General features: G+C 36.5%; 1 protein-coding gene across 3 annotated transcripts; it reads left to right on the top strand.

The window, feature by feature from the left end:
- The first annotated feature begins 11,988 nt into the window (after positions 1-11,988).
- Positions 11,989-23,387, top strand: LOC120471043 (uncharacterized). Of its 3 annotated transcripts, none has more exons than XM_089127075.1 (12): positions 11,989-12,021; positions 17,573-18,053; positions 18,225-18,267; positions 18,381-18,453; positions 19,382-19,484; positions 19,577-19,607; positions 19,819-19,915; positions 20,061-20,192; positions 21,331-21,440; positions 21,544-21,667; positions 21,754-21,876; positions 23,172-23,387. In XM_089127075.1, the coding sequence occupies exons 2-12, from the start codon at positions 17,609-17,611 to the stop codon at positions 23,193-23,195; spliced, it is 1,305 nt and encodes a 434-aa protein (XP_088983201.1). In that variant the 5' UTR covers positions 11,989-12,021; positions 17,573-17,608; the 3' UTR covers positions 23,196-23,387. The 3 variants fall into 3 exon arrangements, with proteins under 3 accessions (XP_088983201.1, XP_039516722.1, XP_088983202.1); XM_039660788.2 differs by lacking the exon at positions 11,989-12,021 and adding an exon at positions 15,484-15,637; XM_089127076.1 differs by lacking the exon at positions 11,989-12,021 and adding an exon at positions 15,531-15,637 and having other exon boundaries at positions 17,829-18,053.
- The last annotated feature ends 93 nt before the right edge of the window (positions 23,388-23,480 follow it).

Genomic DNA, 23,480 nt, shown 5'->3' with positions numbered 1-23,480 from the left:
TAAGTTGCAGCAGTGTAATTCACACAATTCACCACAGGAGGGCGACTGGCTAAGTTGTCTTGCTATAAAGTTTTAGTGCTTAACTTTTTGTGTTCAAAATGTTCAAAGGTTATATAGTGAGCGAGTACATGCATCAGTTGTCCAAATCGTGCTTTGTCTTATCCTGAATCACTGTGGTACACCTATAATAAGTGTTTATATTCGGACTATTTTATACTGGTTCTGGTCTTACCGCTGCGGAGGAGCACAGGACCTGCGTGACTCGTCATACATGTTTGGTTCAATATTAAATTATACTCTAACTTAACGTTACCTTTGGCTCGTGGAGAGAATAATATTCATTTGAACTTTTTTCATTTCACTTGAACACACACCAGAATTCTTGCCGAGTCGATTTATCTATTTCGCTGACTCAAATCTTTAAATGTTTATGGGTAAAATGACAGCAGTGTAATTCACACAGTTCACCACAGGAGGGCGATAAAACTCCATTTTAAAGAATATCGCAGCATAGGGGTGGGCTAATGGGGGCTGTTTTCAGTAAAGCCCCGAATGTTTTTTATTCCCATGCATTGTACACACCATCACTGAGAGAATTTAATTAATTAAATGTATATTTCTCGACTCTCGCATCGTAGCGTCCGTCAACATACGCATTGTCATTCACAACCGACAAGAACCGCCCATTCAGGCTAGTGCTTCTGACTGACATGTAAACTGGCCAACCATCGATGAGAAGCAACGCGTCTGTACGATCCAGCCAATGAAATTAAATATTTTGGAGCCATGTGTTTGTTGATGATGTGTAAGTTAGTAATGAATGAGTAAAATTGATACAACAGCTTCAGCAGGTAACTTCTAATCATAGTATTAGATTTCATTCTTTAGATTGTCAGATATGCTACATTTTGATCGTTTAACACTTTGTGCAGCACAGTCAATAGGACGTGCACGTGCGCGCGCGCGCACACGCATTTTAAGAGCGTTATATGTTTGGTCAGCATGGCCAAACGTAAAGAAAATATTTCGCTAACGAAAATGGTTTCAAACAAAGCATCACAGTGTTTATTAATTGAATTTGCTTGTAAACGATTCACTGACCGCCATTCAAAATCATTTATACTTTTTTCCTAAATGAATCATCTGATTTGAACGAATCGATCGAACGAAGTACCATTTTCATTTTTTCAATATTTCATATTTCTGTATTCCAAATTTGATATTTGATCCATCAGTCTCACACCATTATTTATGCAAATTGTAAGTGCTGTGTAAAATGCATCTACAAGTGCTCCTTCAAAAATATAAGTGTAGACCCATGTGTTTTAATTATAGGCCTACTTGGCTTTTAGCCTTTCTGTTTGTATTATGTATAAAGTAAAATGTAATGTGTAAAATGTAACGTGTGCTTGGAGAATGGGTTAAGATTTTTTTTTGTTATTATAGAGATTCTTTAGTCACCTCTTTTTATATAATCTCACAAAAATCATGTTGTTAAGTGAATGCTATTTATTAAAACAATAATAGAGCTGAGCTTGCTATTTTACCATGTCAGGAAAGAAGAGGATGTGTGACATTGTGATTTTTAATTTTAATTAGCAAGAAAGATCCACCTTGTTTAAAAAAAAAAAAAAAAAAAAAAAAATTATTTAAAGTTTATTCCTTGTATCGTGACCCATACATGGATTTCTCTAAGCCCCGGATGTCCACTCACCCTAGAACCGCCCCTGATCGCAGATGTAAAATATATTTATAGAAAATTTGAAAGGTAATTGCCAGATGTTTTACTGCGTCACATGGCAACCAACAATTTATTAAATATTACAAAATATTGTAACTCAAAGTTTTCCTCTGACTGCAGTCACGGCTGTAGGAATAAGTTGCAGCAGTGTAATTCACACAATTCACCACAGGAGGGCGACTGGCTAAGTTGCCTTGTTATAAAGTTTTAGTGCTTAACTTTTTGTGTTCAAAATGTTCAAAGGTTATATAGTGAGCGAGTACATGCATCAGTTGTCCAAATCGTGCTTTGTCTTATCCTGAATCACTGTGGTACACCTATAATAAGTGTTTATATTCGGACTATTTTATACTGGTTCTGGTCTTACCGCTGCGGAGGAGCACAGGACCTGCGTGACTCGTCATACATGTTTGGTTCAATATTAAATTATACTCTAACTTAACGTTACCTTTGGCTCGTGGAGAGAATAATATTCATTTGAACTTTTTTCATTTCACTTGAACACACACCAGAATTCTTGCAGAGTCGATTTATCTATTTCGCTGACTCAAATCTTTAAATGTTTATGGGTAAAACGACAGCAGTGTAATTCACACAGTTCACCACAGGAGGGCGATAAAACTCCATTTTAAAGAATATCGCAGCATAGGGGTGGGCTAATGGGGGCTGTTTTCAGTAAAGCCCCGAATGTTTTTTATTCCCATGCATTGTACACACCATCACTGAGAGAATTTAATTAATTAAATGTATATTTCTCGACTCTCGCATCGTAGCGTCCGTCAACATACGCATTGTCATTCACAACCGACAAGAACCGCCCATTCAGGCTAGTGCTTCTGACTGACATGTAAACTGGCCAACCATCGATGAGAAGCAACGCGTCTGTACGATCCAGCCAATGAAATTAAATATTTTGGAGCCAGGTGTTTGTTGATGATGTGTAAGTTAGTAATGAATGAGTAAAATTGATACAACAGCTTCAGCAGGTAACTTCTAATCATAGTATTAGATTTCATTCTTTAGATTGTCAGATATGCTACATTTTGATCGTTTAACACTTTGTGCAGCACAGTCAATAGGACGTGCACGTGCGCGCGCGCGCACACGCATTTTAAGAGCGTTATATGTTTGGTCAGCATGGCCAAACGTAAAGAAAATATTTCGCTAACGAAAATGGTTTCAAACAAAGCATCACAGTGTTTATTAATTGAATTTGCTTGTAAACGATTCACTGACCGCCATTCAAAATCATTTCTTACTTTTTTCCTAAATGAATCATCTGATTTGAACGAATCGATCGAACGAAGTACCATTTTCATTTTTTCAATATTTCATATTTCTGTATTCCAAATTTGATATTTGATCCATCAGTCTCACACCATTATTTATGCAAATTGTAAGTGCTGTGTAAAATGCATCTACAAGTGCTCCTTCAAAAATATAAGTGTAGACCCATGTGTTTTAATTATAGGCCTACTTGGCTTTTAGCCTTTCTGTTTGTATTATGTATAAAGTAAAATGTAATGTGTAAAATGTAACGTGTGCTTGGAGAATGGGTTAAGATTTTTTTTTTGTTATTATAGAGATTCTTTAGTCACCTCTTTTTATATATTCTCACAAAAATCATGTTGTTAAGTGAATGCTATTTATTAAAACAATAATAGAGCTGAGCTTGCTATTTTACCATGTCAGGAAAGAAGAGGATGTGTGACATTGTGATTTAAAAAAAAAAAAAAAAAAAAAATTATTTAAAGTTTATTCCTTGTATCGTGACCCATACATGGATTTCTCTAAGCCCCGGATGTCCACTCACCCTAGAACCGCCCCTGATCGCAGATGTAAAATATATTTATAGAAAATTTGAAAGGTAATTGCCAGATGTTTTACTGCGTCACATGGCAACCAACAATTTATTAAATATTACAAAATATTGTAACTCAAAGTTTTCCTCTGACTGCAGTCACGGCTAGGTATAAGTTGCAGCAGTGTAATTCACACAATTCACCACAGGAGGGCGACTGGCTAAGTTGCCTTGTTATAAAGTTTTAGTGCTTAACTTTTTGTGTTCAAAATGTTCAAAGGTTATATAGTGAGCGAGTACATGCATCAGTTGTCCAAATCGTGCTTTGTCTTATCCTGAATCACTGTGGTACACCTATAATAAGTGTTTATATTCGGACTATTTTATACTGGTTCTGGTCTTACCGCTGCGGAGGAGCACAGGACCTGCGTGACTCGTCATACATGTTTGGTTCAATATTAAATTATACTCTAACTTAACGTTACCTTTGGCTCGTGGAGAGAATAATATTCATTTGAACTTTTTTCATTTCACTTGAACACACACCAGAATTCTTGCAGAGTCGATTTATCTATTTCGCTGACTCAAATCTTTAAATGTTTATGGGTAAAATGACAGCAGTGTAATTCACACAGTTCACCACAGGAGGGCGATAAAACTCCATTTTAAAGAATATCGCAGCATAGGGGTGGGCTAATGGGGGCTGTTTTCAGTAAAGCCCCGAATGTTTTTTATTCCCATGCATTGTACACACCATAACTGAGAGAATTTAATTAATTAAATGTATATTTCTCGACTCTCGCATCGTAGCGTCCGTCAACATACGCATTGTCATTCACAACCGACAAGAACCGCCCATTCAGGCTAGTGCTTCTGACTGACATGTAAACTGGCCAACCATCGATGAGAAGCAACGCGTCTGTACGATCCAGCCAATGAAATTAAATATTTTGGAGCCAGGTGTTTGTTGATGATGTGTAAGTTAGTAATGAATGAGTAAAATTGATACAACAGCTTCAGCAGGTAACTTCTAATCATAGTATTAGATTTCATTCTTTAGATTGTCAGATATGCTACATTTTGATCGTTTAACACTTTGTGCAGCACAGTCAATAGGACGTGCACGTGCGCGCGCGCGCACACGCATTTTAAGAGCGTTATATGTTTGGTCAGCATGGCCAAACGTAAAGAAAATATTTCGCTAACGAAAATGGTTTCAAACAAAGCATCACAGTGTTTATTAATTGAATTTGCTTGTAAACGATTCACTGACCGCCATTCAAAATCATTTCTTACTTTTTTCCTAAATGAATCATCTGATTTGAACGAATCGATCGAACGAAGTACCATTTTCATTTTTTCAATATTTCATATTTCTGTATTCCAAATTTGATATTTGATCCATCAGTCTCACACCATTATTTATGCAAATTGTAAGTGCTGTGTAAAATGCATCTACAAGTGCTCCTTCAAAAATATAAGTGTAGACCCATGTGTTTTAATTATAGGCCTACTTGGCTTTTAGCCTTTCTGTTTGTATTATGTATAAAGTAAAATGTAATGTGTAAAATGTAACGTGTGCTTGGAGAATGGGTTAAGATTTTTTTTTTGTTATTATAGAGATTCTTTAGTCACCTCTTTTTATATATTCTCACAAAAATCATGTTGTTAAGTGAATGCTATTTATTAAAACAATAATAGAGCTGAGCTTGCTATTTTACCATGTCAGGAAAGAAGAGGATGTGTGACATTGTGATTTAAAAAAAAAAAAAAAAAAAATTATTTAAAGTTTATTCCTTGTATCGTGACCCATACATGGATTTCTCTAAGCCCCGGATGTCCACTCACCCTAGAACCGCCCCTGATCGCAGATGTAAAATATATTTATAGAAAATTTGAAAGGTAATTGCCAGATGTTTTACTGCGTCACATGGCAACCAACAATTTATTAAATATTACAAAATATTGTAACTCAAAGTTTTCCTCTGACTGCAGTCACGGCTAGGTATAAGTTGCAGCAGTGTAATTCACACAATTCACCACAGGAGGGCGACTGGCTAAGTTGCCTTGTTATAAAGTTTTAGTGCTTAACTTTTTGTGTTCAAAATGTTCAAAGGTTATATAGTGAGCGAGTACATGCATCAGTTGTCCAAATCGTGCTTTGTCTTATCCTGAATCACTGTGGTACACCTATAATAAGTGTTTATATTCGGACTATTTTATACTGGTTCTGGTCTTACCGCTGCGGAGGAGCACAGGACCTGCGTGACTCGTCATACATGTTTGGTTCAATATTAAATTATACTCTAACTTAACGTTACCTTTGGCTCGTGGAGAGAATAATATTCATTTGAACTTTTTTCATTTCACTTGAACACACACCAGAATTCTTGCCGAGTCGATTTATCTATTTCGCTGACTCAAATCTTTAAATGTTTATGGGTAAAATGACAGCAGTGTAATTCACACAGTTCACCACAGGAGGGCGATAAAACTCCATTTTAAAGAATATCGCAGCATAGGGGTGGGCTAATGGGGGCTGTTTTCAGTAAAGCCCCGAATGTTTTTTATTCCCATGCATTGTACACACCATCACTGAGAGAATTTAATTAAATAAATGTATATTTCTCGACTCTCGCATCGTAGCGTCCGTCAACATACGCATTGTCATTCACAACCGACAAGAACCGCCCATTCAGGCTAGTGCTTCTGACTGACATGTAAACTGGCCAACCATCGATGAGAAGCAACGCGTCTGTACGATCCAGCCAATGAAATTAAATATTTTGGAGCCAGGTGTTTGTTGATGATGTGTAAGTTAGTAATGAATGAGTAAAATTGATACAACAGCTTCAGCAGGTAACTTCTAATCATAGTATTAGATTTCATTCTTTAGATTGTCAGATATGCTACATTTTGATCGTTTAACACTTTGTGCAGCACAGTCAATAGGACGTGCACGTGCGCGCGCGCACACGCATTTTAAGAGCGTTATATGTTTGGTCAGCATGGCCAAACGTAAAGAAAATATTTCGCTAACGAAAATGGTTTCAAACAAAGCATCACAGTGTTTATTAATTGAATTTGCTTGTAAACGATTCACTGACCGCCATTCAAAATCATTTATACTTTTTTCCTAAATGAATCATCTGATTTGAACGAATCGATCGAACGAAGTACCATTTTCATTTTTTCAATATTTCATATTTCTGTATTCCAAATTTGATATTTGATCCATCAGTCTCACACCATTATTTATGCAAATTGTAAGTGCTGTGTAAAATGCATCTACAAGTGCTCCTTCAAAAATATAAGTGTAGACCCATGTGTTTTAATTATAGGCCTACTTGGCTTTTAGCCTTTCTGTTTGTATTATGTATAAAGTAAAATGTAATGTGTAAAATGTAACGTGTGCTTGGAGAATGGGTTAAGATTTTTTTTTTTGTTATTATAGAGATTCTTTAGTCACCTCTTTTTATATATTCTCACAAAAATCATGTTGTTAAGTGAATGCTATTTATTAAAACAATAATAGAGCTGAGCTTGCTATTTTACCATGTCAGGAAAGAAGAGGATGTGTGACATTGTGATTTTTAATTTTAATTAGCAAGAAAGATCCACCTTGTTAAAAAAAACCCAAAAAAACAATAAATAAAAAAATATAAAATTTTATTTAAAGTTTATTCCTTGTATCGTGACCCATACATGGATTTCTCTAAGCCCCGGATGTCCACTCACCCTAGAACCGCCCCTGATCGCAGATGTAAAATATATATAGAAAATTTGAAAGGTAATTGCCAGATGTTTTACTGCGTCACATGGCAACCAACAATTTATTAAATATTACAAAATATTGTAACTCAAAGTTTTCCTCTGACTGCAGTCACGGCTGTAGGTATAAGTTGCAGCAGTGTAATTCACACAATTCACCACAGGAGGGCGACTGGCTAAGTTGCCTTGTTATAAAGTTTTAGTGCTTAACTTTTTGTGTTCAAAATGTTCAAAGGTTATATAGTGAGCGAGTACATGCATCAGTTGTCCAAATCGTGCTTTGTCTTATCCTGAATCACTGTGGTACACCTATAATAAGTGTTTATATTCGGACTATTTTATACTGGTTCTGGTCTTACCGCTGCGGAGGAGCACAGGACCTGCGTGACTCGTCATACATGTTTGGTTCAATATTAAATTATACTCTAACTTAACGTTACCTTTGGCTCGTGGAGAGAATAATATTCATTTGAACTTTTTTCATTTCACTTGAACACACACCAGAATTCTTGCAGAGTCGATTTATCTATTTCGCTGACTCAAATCTTTAAATGTTTATGGGTAAAATGACAGCAGTGTAATTCACACAGTTCACCACAGGAGGGCGATAAAACTCCATTTTAAAGAATATCGCAGCATAGGGGTGGGCTAATGGGGGCTGTTTTCAGTAAAGCCCCGAATGTTTTTTATTCCCATGCATTGTACACACCATAACTGAGAGAATTTAATTAATTAAATGTATATTTCTCGACTCTCGCATCGTAGCGTCCGTCAACATACGCATTGTCATTCACAACCGACAAGAACCGCCCATTCAGGCTAGTGCTTCTGACTGACATGTAAACTGGCCAACCATCGATGAGAAGCAACGCGTCTGTACGATCCAGCCAATGAAATTAAATATTTTGGAGCCAGGTGTTTGTTGATGATGTGTAAGTTAGTAATGAATGAGTAAAATTGATACAACAGCTTCAGCAGGTAACTTCTAATCATAGTATTAGATTTCATTCTTTAGATTGTCAGATATGCTACATTTTGATCGTTTAACACTTTGTGCAGCACAGTCAATAGGACGTGCACGTGCGCGCGCGCGCACACGCATTTTAAGAGCGTTATATGTTTGGTCAGCATGGCCAAACGTAAAGAAAATATTTCGCTAACGAAAATGGTTTCAAACAAAGCATCACAGTGTTTATTAATTGAATTTGCTTGTAAACGATTCACTGACCGCCATTCAAAATCATTTCTTACTTTTTCCCTAAATGAATCATCTGATTTGAACGAATCGATCGAACGAAGTACCATTTTCATTTTTTCAATATTTCATATTTCTGTATTCCAAATTTGATATTTGATCCATCAGTCTCACACCATTATTTATGCAAATTGTAAGTGCTGTGTAAAATGCATCTACAAGTGCTCCTTCAAAAATATAAGTGTAGACCCATGTGTTTTAATTATAGGACTTGGCTTTTAGCCTTTCTGTTTGTATTATGTATAAAGTAAAATGTAATGTGTAAAATGCAACGTGTGCTTGGAGAATGGCTTAAGATTTTTTTTTTGTTATTATAGAGATTCTTTAGTCACCTCTTTTTATATATTCTCACAAAAATCATGTTGTTAAGTGAATGCTATTTATTAAAACAATAATAGAGCTGAGCTTGCTATTTTACCATGTCAGGAAAGAAGAGGATGTGTGACATTGTGATTTTTAATTTTAATTAGCAAGAAAGATCCACCTTGTTTAAAAAAAAAAAAAAAATTATTTAAAGTTTATTCCTTGTATCGTGACCCATACATGGATTTCTCTAAGCCCCGGATGTCCACTCACCCTAGAACCGCCCCTGATCGCAGATGTAAAATATATTTATAGAAAATTTGAAAGGTAATTGCCAGATGTTTTACTGCGTCACTTGGCAACCAACAATTTATTAAATATTACAAAATATTGTAACTCAAAGTTTTCCTCTGACTGCAGTCACGGCTGTAGGAATAAGTTGCAGGAGTGTAATTCACACAATTCACCACAGGAGGGCGACTGGCTAAGTTGCCTTGTTATAAAGTTTTAGTGCTTAACTTTTTGTGTTCAAAATGTTCAAAGGTTATATAGTGAGCGAGTACATGCATCAGTTGTCCAAATCGTGCTTTGTCTTATCCTGAATCACTGTGGTACACCTATAATAAGTGTTTATATTCGGACTATTTTATACTGGTTCTGGTCTTACCGCTGCGGAGGAGCACAGGACCTGCGTGACTCGTCATACATGTTTGGTTCAATATTAAATTATACTCTAACTTAACGTTACCTTTGGCTCGTGGAGAGAATAATATTCATTTGAACTTTTTTCATTTCACTTGAACACACACCAGAATTCTTGCAGAGTCGATTTATCTATTTCGCTGACTCAAATCTTTAAATGTTTATGGGTAAAATGACAGCAGTGTAATTCACACAGTTCACCACAGGAGGGCGATAAAACTCCATTTTAAAGAATATCGCAGCATAGGGGTGGGCTAATGGGGGCTGTTTTCAGTAAAGCCCCGAATGTTTTTTATTCCCATGCATTGTACACACCATCACTGAGAGAATTAAATTAAATAAATGTATATTTCTCGACTCTCGCATCGTAGCGTCCGTCAACATACGCATTGTCATTCACAACCGACAAGAACCGCCCATTCAGGCTAGTGCTTCTGACTGACATGTAAACTGGCCAACCATCGATGAGAAGCAACGCGTCTGTACGATCCAGCCAATGAAATTAAATATTTTGGAGCCAGGTGTTTGTTGATGATGTGTAAGTTAGTAATGAATGAGTAAAATTGATACAACAGCTTCAGCAGGTAACTTCTAATCATAGTATTAGATTTCATTCTTTAGATTGTCAGATATGCTACATTTTGATCGTTTAACACTTTGTGCAGCACAGTCAATAGGACGTGCACGTGCGCGCGCGCGCACACGCATTTTAAGAGCGTTATATGTTTGGTCAGCATGGCCAAACGTAAAGAAAATATTTCGCTAACGAAAATGGTTTCAAACAAAGCATCACAGTGTTTATTAATTGAATTTGCTTGTAAACGATTCACTGACCGCCATTCAAAATCATTTCTTACTTTTTTCCTAAATGAATCATCCGATTTGAACGAATCGATCGAACGAAGTACCATTTTCATTTTTTCAATATTTCATATTTCTGTATTCCAAATTTGATATTTGATCCATCAGTCTCACACCATTATTTATGCAAATTGTAAGTGCTGTGTAAAATGCATCTACAAGTGCTCCTTCAAAAATATAAGTGTAGACCCATGTGTTTTAATTATAGGACTTGGCTTTTAGCCTTTCTGTTTGTATTATGTATAAAGTAAAATGTAATGTGTAAAATGCAACGTGTGCTTGGAGAATGGCTTAAGATTTTTTTTGTTATTATAGAGATTCTTTAGTCACCTCTTTTTATATATTCTCACAAAAATCATGTTGTTAAGTGAATGCTATTTATTAAAACAATAATAGAGCTGAGCTTGCTATTTTACCATGTCAGGAAAGAAGAGGATGTGTGACATTGTGATTTTTAATTTTAATTAGCAAGAAAGATCCACCTTGTTTAAAAAAAAAAAAAAAAAAAATTATTTAAAGTTTATTCCTTGTATCGTGACCCATACATGGATTTCTCTAAGCCCCGGATGTCCACTCACCCTAGAACCGCCCCTGATCGCAGATGTAAAATATATTTATAGAAAATTTGAAAGGTAATTGCCAGATGTTTTACTGCGTCACTTGGCAACCAACAATTTATTAAATATTACAAAATATTGTAACTCAAAGTTTTCCTCTGACTACAGTCACGGCTGTAGGAATAAGTTGCAGCAGTGTAATTCACACAATTCACCACAGGAGGGCGACTGGCTAAGTTGTCTTGTTATAAAGTTTTAGTGCTTAACTTTTTGTGTTCAAAATGTTCAAAGGTTATATAGTGAGCGAGTACATGCATCAGTTGTCCAAATCGTGCTTTGTCTTATCCTGAATCACTGTGGTACACCTATAATAAGTGTTTATATTCGGACTATTTTATACTGGTTCTGGTCTTACCGCTGCGGAGGAGCACAGGACCTGCGTGACTCGTCATACATGTTTGGTTCAATATTAAATTATACTCTAACGTTACCTTTGGCTCGTGGAGAGAATAATATTCATTTGAACTTTTTTCATTTCACTTGAACACACACCAGAATTCTTGCAGAGTCGATTTATCTATTTCGCTGACTCAAATCTTTAAATGTTTATGGGTAAAATGACAGCAGTGTAATTCACACAGTTCACCACAGGAGGGCGATTAAACTCAATTTTTAAAGAATATCGCAGCATAGGGGTGGGCTAATGGGGGCTGTTTTCAGTAAAGCCCCGAATGTTTTTTATTCCCATGCATTGTACACACCATCACTGAGAGAATTTAATTAATTAAATGTATATTTCTCGACTCTCGCATCGTAGCGTCCGTCAACATACGCATTGTCATTCACAACCGACAAGAACCGCCCATTCAGGCTAGTGCTTCTGACTGACATGTAAACTGGCCAACCATCGATGAGAAGCAACGCGTCTGTACGATCCAGCCAATGAAATTAAATATTTTGGAGCCATGTGTTTGTTGATGATGTGTAAGTTAGTAATGAATGAGTAAAATTGATACAACAGCTTCAGCAGGTAACTTCTAATCATAGTATTAGATTTCATTCTTTAGATTGTCAGATATGCTACATTTTGATCGTTTAACACTTTGTGCAGCACAGTCAATAGGACGTGCACGTGCGCGCGCGCGCACACGCATTTTAAGAGCGTTATATGTTTGGTCAGCATGACCAAACGTAAAGAAAATATTTCGCTAACGAAAATGGTTTCAAACAAAGCATCACAGTGTTTATTAATTGAATTTGCTTGTAAACGATTCACTGACCGCCATTCAAAATCATTTCTTACTTTTTTCCTAAATGAATCATCTGATTTGAACGAATCGATCGAACGAAGTACCATTTTCATTTTTTCAATATTTCATATTTCTGTATTCCAAATTTGATATTTGATCCATCAGTCTCACACCATTATTTATGCAAATTGTAAGTGCTGTGTAAAATGCATCTACAAGTGCTCCTTCAAAAATATAAGTGTAGACCCATGTGTTTTAATTATAGGCCTACTTGGCTTTTAGCCTTTCTGTTTGTATTATGTATAAAGTAAAATGTAATGTGTAAAATGTAACGTGTGCTTGGAGAATGGGTTAAGATTTTTTTTTTGTTATTATAGAGATTCTTTAGTCACCTCTTTTTATATATTCTCACAAAAATCATGTTGTTAAGTGAATGCTATTTATTAAAACAATAATAGAGCTGAGCTTGCTATTTTACCATGTCAGGAAAGAAGAGGATGTGTGACATTGTGATTTTTAATTTTAATTAGCAAGAAAGATCCACCTTGTTAAAAAAAAAAAAAACAATAAATAAAAAAATATAAAAATTTTATTTAAAGTTTATTCCTTGTATCGTGACCCATACATGGATTTCTCTAAGCCCCGGATGTCCACTCACCCTAGAACCGCCCCTGATCGCAGATGTAAAATATATTTATAGAAAATTTGAAAGGTAATTGCCAGATGTTTTGCTGCGTCACATGGCAACCAACAATTTATTAAATATTACAAAATATTGTAACTCAAAGTTTTCCTCTGACTGCAGTCACGGCTGTAGGAATAAGTTGCAGCAGTGTAATTCACACAATTCACCACAGGAGGGCGACTGGCTAAGTTGCCTTGTTATAAAGTTTTAGTGCTTAACTTTTTGTGTTCAAAATGTTCAAAGGTTATATAGTGAGCGAGTACATGCATCAGTTGTCCAAATTGTGCTTTGTCTTATCCTGAATCACTGTGGTACACCTATAATAAGTGTTTATATTCGGACTATTTTATACTGGTTCTGGTCTTACCGCTGCGGAGGAGCACAGGACCTGCGTGACTCGTCATACATGTTTGGTTCAATATTAAATTATACTCTAACTTAACGTTACCTTTGGCTCGTGGAGAGAGTAATATTCATTTGAACTTTTTTCATTTCACTTGAACACACACCAGAATTCTTGCAGAGTCGATTTATCTATTTCGCTGACTCAAATCTTTAAATGTTTATGGGTAAAATGACAGCAGTGTAATTCACACAGTTCACCACAGGAGGGCGCCCAGATAAAAACAAATTTTCGTCATGTTTGCCAGATGTTTTCAATTATTTATCAAATGATTTAATCAATGCCAGCAGTGTATTTCACATAATTCACAACAGGGGCCTGTTTCAGAAAGGAGGTTAAGTGAAAACTCTGAGTATGTTAACCCTGAAATGAGGGAAACTCTGGGTTTTCCGTTTCAGAAAGGGGGGTATATCAAACCCGAGAAAGCAGAGTAAGTCAAGCCCGTTTCTGAAAGAGAGGTAACTTATACTCAGAGTCAGTTACCATGGTAACTTACTCTGTGAACCTAACCTGGTCGGGAGCAGGTTTTCTTCGGTAAACCCAGAGTTTCTTGCGGTCTCCTCCCCTTTTTTAAAGAGGAAGTGCTGTTTAAACACCAACACTAATAATAAAATGTATTTACACATTCTTTAAGGAATATATATATATTGTTTGTCCATGGTTTAATTGACTAAATCTGTTTTGCAGCACTTTGCCAAAAAATAAAAGGATTAAAACATTTGCTAAACTTTTATTTGATTACCACTGTTTTGGATAATATATTTCTATTAAATCATTGAAAAAATTGTAATAAAATTTAATAAGTTATTCATGATAAAAAATAAGATGTCAATCATAATCATAATCAATTATTGAAGTTAGTTGATATTATGTTTTATTGAACAAATGTTTAATTTATTTAACTGTTATTTTAACTGATGAAAATAATAACTGTAATTTAATAATGCAGTTTATATATTTAACAATTGTTTAATACCATAAACCGTGATATTTTCTGAGATGGTTCTCATACTGTGAAACTCTCATACGTTACAACCCCACATGGGGGAGTCCCCCACCCCACCCCCGCTGTTAAACAAGTTACTCAGCAACTTTTACTCATGTTTTAAATTAACTACTTTTTACTTGAGTAGATTTTTTAGACTGGTATTTTTACTTTTACTTAAGTAAAAATGTATCAAAGTAATAGTAGACTACTTTAGGTTGAATAACATTCTTCCAGTTTCACCTCTGATATTATAACAGTTACTCTAAAATAGTTATGAATTATTAACTACAAATGACATCTTCAACAGTGTAGTTAGATTAATGTAACAATTACTATCTCTAGAAAGTATTGGTCTACATATTTCTAAATCCTATATCAACCTCAACCACTTGATTAATACAAGGAGGAGAGACAAGAAACTGCACTTTTAATGCTTTCAAATTAACAATATACAATTGCATGAATTATTCTTGAATTGATCAAAGTGTGTAGAGGGAGAAGGTTATATAAAAATATACCTTTTAAAAATGTATGTTAAATCCACTATTGTTTTATACTGAATTGGTCTATAGTTTATGCAGTAGCCTATTTAATGTAATTGCATCATATTTTATTTTAAATTAAAGAAGAATTAAGAGTAATCCCTTTAATTGAATCACAATATTTAGATTACTTGGTAATTAATTATACCCAACACCTCTTTTTGTCTGGCGCTGTTGCCATGGTGACTCGTAATATCTGCGCTCCATTGATAATGGCTTTTTATAGCTGTGGTGCACGCGCTTAACTCAGAGTCAGTCAACACAGAGTTGATTGAACTAACTCATTTCAGCTTTTCTGTAACCGAAAACTCTGAATTTCCCATCTCAGGATAAGTCAACTCAGAGTTCAAGCTTTAACTCAGAGTTGGTTGAACCTCCTTATTGAAACGGGCCCCAGGAGGGCGTTTAGACGCGAGTCTTTAAATGTATATACAGATATAAGGATATATTTCTTCTAAACAAAAGTGAACTTTTCCAGATGTTGTTTTACAACATAAGTTTCATGGACAACATAAGTAATATTAATAAAATAATATGCCTAAATAATAAATATTAAAAAATAATAAAAGTCTAAAATTCTAAACGTCTAAAGGTATCATGGCCGACCGGCTCAGACACCACCCAAATCAGCACGTGACTCCTCATTCTCTCTGCGTGCACGCATGCATACATGATCCCATTCCCAGTTGATTTGTTCCACCTGGTACTAACCACACGTTCTTATTTAAACTTTTTGAGTGAATGTGTGAGAAACAGGAGTGCAATAACGTCGAAAGAGGTAGGTGACGAAGCCGTTGTAGCTTAAATTGTATCCAACCTTACTCGTCTTTATTGAATTTTTACCAGTTAGAATTCAATCTGATTGCTTTACAATTAATTCCTACTAGTAGCAATTACAATTATAGAGCTCTCTAATTAAATTCTTACTAACAAGTACGATTAGAGAGCTCTCTAATTCGATTTTTACTAGTAAGAATGTTATTGAGCTCTTTAATTGAGTTGTAGAGCTCTGCAATTGCATTCTTACAAGTAACAATTCTATTAGAGAGCTCTACAATTCAATTCTTACTAGTAGAAGTTACAATTAGAGAGCTCTCGTGAAAATGCAATTTCAGAGCTCTCTAATTCAATTATTACTAGTAACAAATACAATTGCAACTCTGTATGGCAAGCCGTTTTAGCTTAAATTGTATGGCAAGCCGTTTTAGCTTAAATTGAGAGCTTTACAATTTAATTTCTATTAGTAGCAATTACAATTATAGAGCTCTCTAATTAAAATTGTACTAATAACAATTACAGTTAGAGAGCTCTTTAATTTGATTTTTGCTAGTAAGAATATAATTGCAGAGCTCTTTAATTGATTTCCAGAACTCTGCAATTGCATTCTTACTAGTAAGAATTACATTAGAGAGCTCTCTAAATCCGTTTTTACTAGTAAGAATTACATTAAGAGCGCTCTTTAATGCAACTGTTACTAGTAACAATTCAGTTAGAGAGCTCTACAATTCAATTCTTACTTGAATTAAAGAGCTCTTCAATTGCATTCTTACTAGTAGCAATTCATTTAGAGAGCTCTCTAATGCAATTGTTACTAGTAAGAATTAATATTATTGAGCTCTCTAATTCAATGCTTACTAGTAACTATGTCAAGCCGTTTTAGCTTAAATTGTACCCAGCCTTACTCGTCAGAATTGCACTTTTACTAATAACAATTCAATTAGAGAGCTCTCTAATTCAATTCTTACTAGTAACAATTGCAATTAGAGAGCTCTACAAATGAATTTTTACTAGTCGTATGTCTCCATTGACTTCCATTCATTTTTAATTAGAGAGCTCTACAATTGAATTGTTACTAGTAACAATTATAATTAGAGCGCTCTCTATAATTAGAGATAAGTGTCTGCTCTGGATAAAGTTATACGATAGCGAGACCACAACACCAAATAAACGCGTATAAATTAAACAAGGATGTCTACATCTGATCTAAGTTAGTCAACAACGTATTTGAACGTTATCTTTAAAATCTCTAACGTAACGTTAGTCTAACGTTAGACGTACATTAGTAAACATTAACGTTAGCTTCTGCGTTGTACATCATGTCAATTAGCTTCATTAACGTATATCTGTAAATAAACGAGAAAACAAATGTTAGCGATGTTGTGCTGAATGATTCATGTAAATACTGTAGTACCAAACGGTGATGGCAACGATATGCGGGTTATCATGTTTACACTGTGACCTGTACATTTTTGCCTGGAGCTGAAGCTTTTCATTGACGTTCTCAACAATAAAATTATTAATATAACCCTCCAATGCATAGTTCATGCCCTTTAGGTGACTTCAAGATGATATAAGTTTTCTGTCTCCAAAAATCACCAATTGCCTCCTGTGAAATGTCTCCTACTGTGACAGCTGCCATAGCGCACGTGCCGTGTTTGTCCGAGTGAGTGGAGGGGGCATGGCTTAGCCATAGGTCAATTGAGTTGTTACTAGTAAGAATTGAATTAGAGAGCTCAGTAATAGTAATTCTTACCAGTAACAATTGCATTAGAGAGCTCTCTAAATGAATTGCTACTAGTAAAAATGCAATTGCAGAGCTCTTTAATTCAATTCAACAGCTCTCTAATTGTAATTCTTACTAGTAGTAACAATTCAATTGTAGAGCTTTTTACTAGTAAGAATGCAATTACAGAGCTCTTTAATTCTGTTACAGAGCTCTGCAAGTTATTATACATATCTTTAATTCATTATGGAGGGACCTGCACGCCGCACACGTAGCAAGAAAACCCCCGCTCCGGGTGAAACCACAATCCTCAGGCGTAGCACCCGTAACAAAGGTGGCGCCGTAACTAAAGAGGTGAAAGTAGTGGCAGAGAACGTTCCAGAACCCGTGCAGGATCAGATCCAGGTGTCTGAAGCCGTGGTGGTGATTCCCTCCTCGGAGTGTGTGAACGCTGGTTTGTCTCCAGACCGATCCGCCGACAAAATCCCCAGCGCTGCATCCGGGTCGCAGACGACACCTCCGGGCTCGTCTCGGACGTCTGTTCGCCGCTCGCAGGTTGTGCAGCGCCGGCGCTCTCTGGTGGGACTCAGGCATAGCATGACCCAGAAAGCTGTTCGCAGGGCGTCCCGGCGCTCTTTCCTGAAGAAGAAAGCCAGACTGGGCAACTTGACCTGCAGCAGCTCCGACAGCGGTGAGGCCATTCACAATCACCGTCAGAACTCAAATGAATAATTATGGTCTGTGTGATGATGAATGCCTTAGGATTTATCGCTTTGTTCGGACAGTCATGCATGCTTTTTAAAGTGATTAAATGTGCATGTTAACTGAATGATGATGTTTATGTCTGCACTGCTTTTTCCAGAGGACATTAGTATGAACATTGAACTTGAGGACCAAGAGGAACAGTGAGTTTGCTTTGAAATTTCAGCATATGATGTATTTTTTTCTGAGATTCAAACCCACAACCTTTTGGTTATCAGTCAAGATCTTTTAAACGCCATTTCTCGCTTCTATTTAGGGTTGATGCACCGCAAAAGATGGCCGAACCACCCACTGAAACCAACCCTGAACCTGAAATCGTCCAAATTGAGGTGAGAAATTCCTGCTGTGATTTTCGTGTACACGAGAACGCTCGCGGGTGAAAACGTAAAAATATTTTATTGGATGTGCCTTTTGTTGACACGGCGACGGCGTTTTTGGGGCTTAAAAACACAAAGTGAAACCACCCTCCAGAGTGGAAATCGTTCTAGTGGACCGCGTTCCCGTCTAAAGGGTAAAAACGCAAAAGTCTGCTTGACGGTGAAGGTTGTACACAGGCGAGCAGACTTGGTGTTGTTGTGTGGTAGTGCTCCACATTGCCACCTAGCCACCTGGAGCGCATACTACATTGAATTTCACACACTTTTGCGTCACAATATGCTCACGGATTTCCCACCCATAACGCTTGTCTAAACGCAGAATAAAAAGTGATGTAACGCAACGCCACTTTTGCGTTCTCTCTTCAGATCATTTCCGTGTAAACTGCCGAAGTCACAAAACCCCCACATTTAACCAAACACGGCCATTTCGTTTATGAGGATAGGAAGTGTTTTATTGCATAGTGCAATTTGCGAATAACTCAACGGCTGTGTGATATAGCAACCTGAACCTGCAGGGATGCAAGCAGTGCACTCTTCGGCATCTCCTGCTTTTTTCATGTCAGTTTGGGTGACTCGCTGTGCAGAAACGCGCCCGCGCGTGGATATCATTCTGTCAGTCTATACTGTTTTTTTGCCCTTGTATGTTGTGCGTGAGTTTTGAGACTAAATAAACGCTGTAGGGCCGTTCACATATTGTGTGTTTTGCGCTCTCAAGTTTGCAATTTCAAATTTAAGGTTTTTTTTTTTTTTTTTTTTTTTTTTCAAAGGCAGAAACATATTTACTATGTGCCTTGGGGTTGGTGGCAATGTAAGTAATTAAGGCTTCGATTACCTCTCTTTTTTTGACCATACATGTGTTTGCATCCCTGAACCTGAGAAGACTGAAGAAAAGGAAACTGAGATAAAAGACGATAAACTACCAGAAGAGATTTCTCAATCTCCAAGCAGCGTCACACAATCCATGACTCATACTTCAGACACAGGTACAAGTCTAACAGAGGAATACGGAAGGTGTAAATGGGATTGCGATGTGTATAGTAAGGTTTGATTTACTGCCTTTATCTTCCTGTAATAGATGACAGTAGCAGGCCCAGAGGAGACGTCCAGTAAGCACATCAACTCGAATTCTTCATTAAGTTTGTCACATTTATTTATATAGCGCTTTTTACAATACAGATTGCAATCACAGTGATAACATGAAAGTAGTACAACACAGATCAATAATATTGTTCAATATTAAATGTCCCCAACTAAGCAAGCCAAAAGCAAGGCATTTAATGTAAATGTTTTCTAATGGTCTCTGTGGGTGTCCGTCAGGCGTAGGCTTTCAGGCTCCAAGCGTCAGGCAGTTGAGTCAATTCAGGAATTCAACACACCCATGAAGAAGCGATCTCCTCCAAAGAAATGCCTCGCGGTATGAGTACCTCTGACCATCGTAATGCCTGAAATGAACACATTGTGAAGGCAAAACATTGACTTGTTTGAGGATTGGATTAGCCAATGTTTGATCCGTGCAGACCATCATCCATTATGTTTCTGTTTGTTGTGTGTGTGTGTAGAGGACTGCTCCACACACGCGCTTGTTTGTTCACACAGTGCAGAAGAACCGGATGCTGATGAAGATGCCTGGATCTCTGGACCGCAACAACATGAATTCCATCGAACGATCTGCCACCAAAACCGTTATCAAGGTGGGCACACCTTTCAGACTGTTCCTCTGTGCATGTTTTAAGACCCATGGAATCGTTTTTTTTTTAAACGCACACAAAAAACATATTAATAGATTAATTAAATTGTCATTTTGCACTTTAACGTTCACAGACACTAGTCCATATTGCGATTTGATTACAGGGATGGTTCACCCCAAGATGTTAACTGTCATTACTTTCGCTCATGTTGTTCCAAACCTGTACAACAGGGGAGCTGCGGGGTCTTAAAAAGGTCTTAAATTTCTTGTTCCTTAATTAAGGCCATAAGGTTTTAAATTCTGTTGTCCAAGTCGTATTTTTTTTTATTTTTTTTTAACTGGTCTTAAATTTGATTATACTAGCCTATTTATTCAGTCAACCAGACTGCAACGCAAGGTGAAATGGGGGAAACAACAACGTGGTTTAGCGTAACGTCAACATCTAATTTCTTGGAGTGTGCGCAAACAACATTTTTTAGTCTGATGAAAAATATCTTAGGTGGGGCTTTTTCATATTCTGTCGGTTTCAGTGGTCTGGTAACATGGGAGTCTTTTAGTGTAGTGGTTTCGAGGTCGTCACCTCACGTACGTGGCGTCACCCCAGTTTGAAAACCACTGCCTTTACTTATATTTGTAAAGCGACCTTGGGTGTTGGAACTACCCAAACACATTTTAACACAAACTGCATGATACCAGTGCTTTGTGATAAAGTCTGTAATAATTGAATGCCATATTACAAGGCTGAGTCATTCTTACACAAAAACAAACTAATTACACACCCAGATTCCAGGAAATCACCTGCAGTGTGAATGAACCCAAATCAAACGATCCCGGGTATCTGTGTGAAAGGGGCTATGCTACACTTCCTTCGGGCACTCTGTGTCGAAACTGAAACTGAACTGACCATCCCAGTCAGACTCTGTCAGATTAACCTCGTCACTCGTGTGTGTGTCTCTGGCTTGGGAAGTTCACCTTCACCCATTTGTGTATCAGATGTTGCCAAGAACTGTTTTTATTCACTTTTCACACAAAGCAAAAGCAGCCGTCCTTGTATTTGTTTTCATCGTCCTTGCTCTTAACTTCAGTCATTCTTCACTTAAATCCTGTAATTGTGGAAACTAAAATGAACACTTTTCCTGCAGAAGCTAGAACGACAGAAGTGGGACGCCTTGAACAAGAAGATGCAACAAGAGTATGAACGAAAGCTGAAGATTGAGGAGGAGAGACAAAAGAAACGGGAAGAAATGAAAAGGTGGGGAGGTGCTTTTGATTGGTCGACTAATTTCAATTCAATTATTAATCTAGTTTAAGTGTGAATGCAAATCAGGAGTCACTGTGAATTCTGTCCACTTTAGAAAGCGGGATGAGCGTTTGAAACGGGTTGTTGAGGCTCGAGTGAAAGGTCAAATGGAGAAGGAGCAGGAAATTAAAAATAAATTTGAAGAAAAGATGGCACGGCTGGAGGAGAGAAATGATATGGTTGGTAGTGAGATTCTCAAGACTGAATTGAAACCCAGTGTTTGATTTTGAAGTTTTTAATGTTGTGGGGTTTCTCTCTCTCTCAGATGCGAGTTGAGCGAATGGCAGAGGAGGAAGCCAAGAGGAAGGTGGCCGCTGAACGACAGGAAGAACTGCAGCTGCGCAAGGACCAGGAAGAGATAGCCAGACTATTGAAAGTTCAGCAAGCTGTAAGTCAACATTTCAGGTGGAGAGACCATGTTGAAAGAAGTGTTGCTAGTATGTTAATGGGACAGCCTTTACATTGAAATTGTACTTCAAACTAATTGTCAATTATTTATTCTTTTTGCAACCACTTATTTTCTTTCAAACCAATGGCAAATAATATCAAGGCTAATATAAGATTTGTTTTTGTATATATTTTACTTATTCTTTTGGGGGTTTGTAATATTTTCCATTTGATCAAAAATACAGTAAAAACAGTTGTAATTCCTTTGATCAAAGCTGAATCTTCCAGTCTTCTGTCACATATTTCTTAAATCTATACAAGCATGTATGTGTGTGTGTGTGTATATATATATATATATATATATATATATATATATACACACCTCAATCAATCATTGAGTTGCTTACTACTAATAAATATTTGTACTAAAGCTAAATTGTTAATAGCACAGAATAGTTCCCAATGAGATGACCTCTAGTTTGGTTTTGGGTTTCAAAGCATATAAAGTATGGGGAAAAAAAGCGTTAGTGGATCAATACAAGAATAATTTTTAAAGGATTAATTATAGAAATAACCGTAAGACTAATCATATGTATTTTTTTTTATTATACTCCATTTTTGACGAGATTTGATTTTAATGAGTGAGTGAATTTCTTAAGTCGCATTAGTGTGGTTCTTTGGTGCAAACCTGTAACTGTAAACTGCAAACATTAAACTTTACTGAAATATGTCTTTAACTGAAAGTGCTGTTAACTCTAAACTGTAATTACTAAATATATAAAAACTAAATAGAAATGTTCATAAAATAAAAACTTAGCCATTAATGAAACTGACCCGAACTAAAATTTATAGGGAATTTGAAAATTAGATTAAAATAAAAACTAATTTAAAAATGCAAAACTATAATAACCTTGGTCTGAGCAGCATCTTTCTTATAGTACGTTTACATTTATTCATTTAGCTGACACTATTTCTCCAGAGCGATTTATAATTGCTATACATGTCAGAGGTTGCACGCGTCTGGAGCAACTAGGGGTTAAGTGTCTTGCTCAGGCACACATTGGTGTCTCACAGTGGATTCGAACCCGGGTCTCTCACACCAAAGGCATAGTAGAGGGGTGTTTCAAAAACAGCAATGTGACCCGGACCCCCTTGTTGCTGAGAAATCTAATGTAGCGATTCAGGATCAAAGCTATTACTAAGTAACGTTGAGTATCGTTTAAATGCTTCTGCTTAGTTTTGCCTTTATCTGCAGCATGTTTCTGTGTTATTTTAAAGCGATTGTGGTGTGTGCAGGTATTGCGTAGCAGCCATCTTTAATGAAGCACTATTACAACCCACTGGATCTCCATTCATATTTTGGAAAGCCCGATCCACCTAAGCTGGAGGAGATATTCAGGCGGACCAAACCTCACTTCTTCAAACGCACTAGCTCAGCTGTCTGGCATACTTTTTTACTATTCTGATTTCTGAAAATAAATAATTAAATAAATAAAATGTATAATTTGTAAATGTTGGTGCTGTGTTATTTATGGTCTTTAATTGCATAATATGATTTGTTGTTTATGATTTAAATGGTGGTTTATGATTTAATGTGATTTGATA

Source organism: Pimephales promelas, chromosome 24 (assembly GCF_988280905.1).
Source record: "Pimephales promelas chromosome 24, fPimPro1.hap1.1, whole genome shotgun sequence".
Lineage (NCBI taxonomy): Eukaryota > Metazoa > Chordata > Actinopteri > Cypriniformes > Leuciscidae > Pimephales > Pimephales promelas.
Note: the sequence above shows the minus strand (reverse complement) of the source record. Positions and strands in the feature narration are given on the sequence as shown.

What these genes read in the sequence shown, in the direction of transcription:
- LOC120471043 (XM_089127075.1), top strand. Translation starts at nt 17,609, where the DNA reads ATGGAGGGACCTGCACGCCGCACACGTAGCAAGAAAACCCCCGCTCCG. An exon ending in CTGCAGCAGCTCCGACAGCG is followed by an intron (nt 18,054 to 18,224) that starts GTGAGGCCATTC and finishes TGCTTTTTCCAG; the next exon opens with AGGACATTAGTATGAACATT. An exon ending in CTCCAAAGAAATGCCTCGCG is followed by an intron (nt 19,916 to 20,060) that starts GTATGAGTACCT and finishes GTGTGTGTGTAG; the next exon opens with AGGACTGCTCCACACACGCG.